At 41.0% G+C, this 6,612-nt stretch overlaps 1 protein-coding gene across 1 annotated transcript in view; it reads left to right on the top strand.

Moving 5' to 3' along the window:
* The window catches only part of LOC113226117 (histone-lysine N-methyltransferase ASHH2), a 15,333-nt gene extending 9,105 nt beyond the window's left edge, over positions 1 to 6,228 (top strand). Inside the window, exons 5-7 of the mRNA XM_026458646.1 lie at positions 2,072 to 2,258; positions 2,331 to 2,651; positions 3,611 to 6,228. Of these exons, the coding sequence (XP_026314431.1) occupies positions 2,072 to 2,258; positions 2,331 to 2,651; positions 3,611 to 3,769 (667 nt within the window). The 3' untranslated portion in view covers positions 3,770 to 6,228. The remainder of the gene's footprint in view (positions 1 to 2,071; positions 2,259 to 2,330; positions 2,652 to 3,610) is intronic.
* Positions 6,229 to 6,612: the final 384 nt, after the last annotated feature.

Here is a 6,612-nt window from a genome sequence, read left to right as displayed (position 1 = left end):
TTCGATCTTTGTATTAATAATAATCTCAATTTCTTTCTACGTTAGTTTTGATTATAGTGACCCTCCTTACCTACCCTGAATACGAATACGAAAATACGAGAAGGTCACTATAACCTGTGCGCGCACAGGAGCCTTATAAGTTTAGGTGCTGACCCCAGATCAGCCAATGTACAGGTCGTTACTTGACTTCATCCGGTTCTTCGAGAGGCTAGTGCCTCGGGTGAGCCGCCCCGGTTGCACGTACAGTACCCTCCCTATTTTCCAGATAGGTACCGGAGCTGAAGGCACGCTCACTCCTGTTGCGCATTGCACAACTAGCGATTGCCACCGCTAAGCCGTCGACTCTGAGTCCACTACCTAATACTAATACTAATCTCCTCATTGGTGGCAGAGCTGTAAGGCACGCCCACTTCCCGACGCCTGACGCCGAAAAACAACGTATCTCCAGTTTCCAATAATCTAAGCGGCTGGACGGACCAGAGAATATCTAGCTTACCCTCTACTAGCTCTCCGGGCTAGTGCCGGAGATTCCAGTCACATTGTCCTGCGACAATGTCCGGACATGGCTTCCACCTTAAAGGGCAACTCACGTGTCCCGCGCGTCTCCTCGCTTTAGGCCAACAACTAGATCGCTACTAAGACGCGCTAGCTGCTCACGAGACAGACGCCCCGGATTTTTTTAGACGGTTTATTTTAGAGCATGGGAACTTAGAATAATTAACCCTATCAGTATCAATCAATCCATTCCAAGCGCAAGAGCCTGCTGTGTAAGTAGCCATACGCGAAAAGTGTATATATATATTGAAGGTAGATCATTCCAAATTTTGGCAGAAGCGTACTTAAAGCAACCTCTTGCGCCAGCTAATCTAATCATAGGTACACATAACATGGGACCTCTGAGACCTATGAGTGATGGCATACTTTTCTTAGAAATTAACTTATCATACAAATACGGCGGACATTCGTCGTGCAGCAATCTGAACAGAAAACACGCATACTTGAGCGTACAGGTATTAAGTTGCCGTCACTCGATAAGATGTGGTGAAATTCTACTTCTTCTAGGTATTGCATAACAAAATCTCATACATGCGTACTGCACGCGTCTCATACTGCACGCTTTGCACACTCCTCAGTGTTTTTTTGTACAAACAGGGGGAACACACTATATCAGCGTAGCTCAAATGCGATAACATCAGTGCATTACGCACCACCAAGCGCATCTCTTCCTTCAGATAGGGTCTGATATTATAGTGTTTTTAAAGATGCAAATAATTTTGCTACTTTTTTACGAACATGTTGTTTGAAACTTAAGGATTCGTCTATTATTATGTTTTTCCTTTTTTTTTCTTAAGAAAGCCTTTCCGCCGAACTGAAAAAAAAATCTTCCACGAGGAGTGTGATTCGCTGAATTGAATTGGACAATGAAATTTGCATTTATAACCTGTTCCAATCCAATGTTCGAAAAAAGTGAACGAACAGATCATTCACCCGACCATAGACAGTTTAGTGACGGCCAACTGTACTGCTAACTACAAATGGATTAATTAATTAAATGAATATATTTGTTTATTTGAATCCGTTGGAATAACTGGAATTTCTATAGTAAAATGGGTTTCGCGATGTCGCTGCTGATTACTTTAAAAAAATAAGTGATTCAATACTGAGTGATTTTTTTCTTAAGTAACCTAAAAAGCAAGTTTAAAATTTCCGAAATCTAATTTTAAATCCTCCTTCAAATCGTACACTTATATATTCGTTCGATTGTGATAAAATTTTCTTTAATAAATTACAAAAACTTTAACTAACTATGCTATTCACAAATCTATATTTGATTACTAACCTCACTTTTGAACCAACATTTTTCAAATAAGATAAAAATCTTCGTCGAAATCTTCAAAATGCACCTGAAAGTGTTACTTATTCATTTATTGAGTGATCGATTTAGAATTTTAATCAAACTGGTTTGTTTACTTTTTTGGCATAATGGAATGGAACAGAGTTTACCTCACATATAAATTGCTTGATATTTATTATCTTTTGCCTATTGCTTGTCTCTGTGCATTGGGACAAGCTTTATACCCCCATCTTGGAATTGGCAGCCCCGAACGGAAGAAGACAAGCTGGCGGGTCGCATGGAAGTGAAGCGGTACAAGCAGACGAAGGAAAAACTGCGGCGCAGGCGCGAGCGACTGCTGCACAAGGTGCGACTGCTGGCCAGCAAGACGCAGCCTGGACAAGTGTTCGACGCTGCACTCAAGGTCGGGTTCTTCTGCGAGGCGCTCCTGGGCCGCGAGCCGTTCGGGCCTCGATCACAGGCCCTTTGTTTGCAGGCTGACCTGGTGGACTCGGAGACGGACACTGAAGCGGACTCCGATGAGGCCGCCTCAGATCCAGTGCCGCCTGCGGCGTCAGTGCCGGTGCCACCCGTCGAGTCCCCCCCTCTCGTAGCACCGTCGGATCCTGCCCCCCTTGCCGACGAACCCGCCGCACCCGTGGCCGTTGACGCGGACGAGGTGGCCAGGAAGATCAAGGAGCAGTTCCGTAGCAGCATGGCCAGGGTCATGGTGCAGCATCTGAACCCATATAGGCATTCTGATGCGAAGGCTGGCCGGATCACTTGTACGGCCGACTTTAAGCACCTCGCCAGAAAGGTAGGTGATATGCACGTGTTGCAATTATGTAAAAAGACTTTTAACGAAGTTAGAATACGGTACAGTGTAAATCGAACCAATTAAGCAAAATTAATTGCTGGGAAACAACTTTTATTTTTTGGCGTTATATGACAGCTGTGACTTAGGACGCGCAATGTAACGCTTGCAACGAGTGCATGAGTGTGTTCACAATCCGCGTTCAGTCTGATAGCAGTCAAATACCGAGCGCGATGGTTATGTGGTACCCGTAGAACTTTGGCTGTAGCACGTACTTTCAAACGTAGGTTTTCTTATACCACATCGAGAACAGAACTGAACTGCGGATATTCAATCTTGTAAAGTGGAAGTGCCTCGGATGCATTTCCACGAGCCGAACCGTAACACAAAACCTTGTTGAAACAGTCACGTGCATTACAATACAATACAAAATGCTTTATTTTTGTCAGAATGTCTGTACTATATACTATATGTACTGCATATTAGTTATTAGTACTAATTACAAAGATCCAACAAATAAGCACATAGAAAAAATTGTGAGGTGGCTTTGTATTAATAATTAGAACAAAAAATATTTTTTCTTTATAAGTTTACTAATAATTAATAACATCTCAAAATAGATTTCAATAGATTTCGTAAAAAAAAGAAAAAAGAAATTCACTCTGATAGTCATTATCTCATTAACTATCTGGTTTCTAGACATGGCCCCATACAAGAAAATAATAGTAACTATGGGAAGAATAATATGTGTTTCTCGTTTTAGTTAAGGGTGTTTTTACACCCTATATATGTGAGTAACAAAACAGTCCCCCAGAAGAAACAGTTGCCAGCTGATCTGATGATCAGCTGGCATCTATTTCTTCTGTTCGCATCAGCCAAGAATGGTCAATAATTAGGATTTTACTGAACTTGATAGGTCTACACCGTTTGATGTAAAGATAACTAGTGCATTTGTTCGATAGCTGACCCACTTCGTGATGCTGAAGGAGCTGAAGCACTGCCGGGCTGTCGAAGAGCTGGTGGTGACGGACTCGGTGCGCTCAAAGGCCAAGATGTTCGTGAGGAAGTACATGGCCAAGTTCGGCCCCGTGTACCGGCGTCCGCCCGAGGAGGCCGACTAGCGCAGGGCCCCCCCGGTGCCCGTGAGGGCCCCGGAGACACCCCACTGACGTTCTCAAGTGCTAACCCGCCAGCGGAGAAACCGACCGCTTCGTAAAAGAACAATTGTGTGCAAGCTGCATTTCCTCGAATATAACCGTTTTGTATTATGTAATATTGTATGCGCTACCCTGCTGAGCACTGATCTCGCTTAAATTCATGTGATTATAGTACCTCCTAACCGAAACGGGGTACGCGACGTGTTCACTACTACCTTGTAAGTCTGTAGTCAATAGGGAATAAGAATTTAGATCAAGATATCGCAGTAGCGCGGCAGTGTCCACCTGCCAGGTCGTTGAGTAGCTAACACCGAGTACGGTTCAAACACTGGTTCGACATTTAAGACTGGACTGAAGATATAAAGTAATATTTGACTCGGTCTACATAGTGGTGGTCGTTAATGTGACGAATGGGCCTGATATTGAAAAAGAAGCTCGGATCTGCGTTGCTGTGCGATTGTCATAGTGTCGCGTTGTGTCTGTGTGAATCGCGTTATTGAATGACGCCGCATTTTTATTGTCAATATGTACAGTTAACCGACTGTCGTAATATAAGGATCATTTGTAATTTCCTTTGGTAGGTGGTGTGTTGCTTATTAATTGATTGCGACTGTCGCTTTGTACGCGTCCACTAATCTGCACTGTATGCAACGGATTTCAATTACGTAATCAAGGAAATAGAAGACGCCGTTGATAGGAGCATAATAAATACCGCAGTGACGCCTTCGGAATTTTATTTCGATTGACATCGCGTTCAACTTGGTGTGGCAAAAGCAAATACCGCCGCCGGTGCGATCTAGTGGATCTTAGTCTGATATTTTTCTAATATTTCTCTTCAAATTGATTTACTTTAGTGCACGAGAGCTGCGAGAACCATATAACTGGTTTGCGTGCGATAGTAATAAACACGAATGCGATTCCCTGGGAGAAAAGTATAATGCCAGATTAGATTACATTGAAATCAAAATGGATTTGTTTATTGCAAAATAATAGCCTTCATTATTTTGTAAAATGACGCATTGCGTGTAATAATATAAGTAGCAAGTTGGACGATGTCATATCGTCGAAATCGACTAAACGTTTCCTAGCCCCGTGCGAAACTTGTAAATATAGCTTATACGGATATACTTATAAACTAGTGTTACGACTCTGAACGATAATTGTATTATAGATCATAGAATATTTCACTATTATAATTATTAAGCTGATTTCGATTGAAATATGTAGGTATTTTTTGAAATAATGCAGAATTAAGGTATTTATTACATGATCTCTTGATCCGAGGTTTTGTTACAGACATTGAACTGGAATAACGATGTTTGCGTAAAGTACATACACAGTATTATAGTCGATTGAACCGAGTCGTTGTTATTTAACATGCACTGATGATTCTTTCCATTTTAAAACGATATGATTATACGATAAGTGAATGTGCTGAAATGGCAAAATGTACATACGATGCTACTTATGTAATGCGTAAAATATCAATCGGGCTAACTTGAATCACTTTCACTAGTGTCAGTTTTATAGCACGGATGACCTTATCTACTCGTCATACGGTTGATAGTCCGTTGACAGTCCATGTTCATTAACCTCACACGTTTCCTTACGTTTGATGAAATGAACACCACCGTAGGGTGATTATTAAACCTGTTTAGTATATATAGTATTATTCTCCTCGCGGGGCCGTTGTAAGTACACTATCTGTAGTAATGTAATGCATGCTATTTGTATATGCCAATCTGCAGTGCAGATGTCTACAAATTGTGTGTTATATCAATTCCTCGGAGAAATAGTTCCGTTTTGTAACTACGTACGTTGCGCGATTATGTAGGCATACGATTTTGATGTTAAACCAATTAATTCACTTTCTCTCTTCCATTGACTGCAAAAGGGGTAACAATACTTTTAGACCCGTTAAATTAGTTTAGGTACTCGATACTATCGGTGTAGATATATAGTAGAGGAGTTTCAGAATGATGTCGAGAGAGTGTAATGACACCGAACAATGTTATGTAGGATTTACAACGTTACGGTTTTTCAATGGAAGAGGCAAGTTTATGATTATTGATATAAGAGTATGTGATTAATTAGTATATGTAAATATTGTACATAATGACGAGTGTCTTTCTTATTGATAGAGCGACTAATTTTATTTGAATATCCGTAGCGTATGTCTGAAACGAGATGGGTAGAGTTATGTAAGCTTCTATTTATAAGTTTGCGATGAGATCGACGCCCCTCTGAACAAATAAAATGTTATTTCTTTTAATATGTCCTGGTTTTATTTTGTTTCAGATTTATTCAATTGATTTTAACCAGGGCTCGAAGTGATAATTATCAGAATAATAATAATAACGCACACACTCAACATTGCCCCGAACTAAGGAAACCCTGTGTCGCGGGTGTCATGGACACACATAGACAACCACAAATTACACCCAAACCTTAGACTATGGAAACTTTTCCATCCTCTAAGACCCAAACTCGCGAGAGAAATAAATATAGGCCATACAAATATTTCTACCGGACCGAACCTGCGACCTCTGCGTGGCAGTCATGGTAATCGTTCGGCAACAGAGGCCATTTTTTTTAATTATCAGAATAATCTGGATAAATGTTGATAATCATTTTTTATATTTATAAAATTGATTGGAACAACAAAATGCTACCTCTTGCAATCTTGTGCCACGTGTTCTGTCTACTCTACTCGCAAAGAAGTAGACGCCTTGGTGTCCACACAAGAAATTTTCCATAACAGTTGCAGTGTCACTCGGAGTTTTAAATCGCAAAGATCTGAGGAGCAG

Source organism: Hyposmocoma kahamanoa, unplaced genomic scaffold (assembly GCF_003589595.1).
Source record: "Hyposmocoma kahamanoa isolate Upper Pololo Valley unplaced genomic scaffold, ASM358959v1 182, whole genome shotgun sequence".
NCBI lineage: Eukaryota > Metazoa > Arthropoda > Insecta > Lepidoptera > Cosmopterigidae > Hyposmocoma > Hyposmocoma kahamanoa.
The sequence above is the reverse complement of the archived record's forward strand: the minus strand, read 5'-3'. Positions and strand labels throughout refer to the sequence as shown.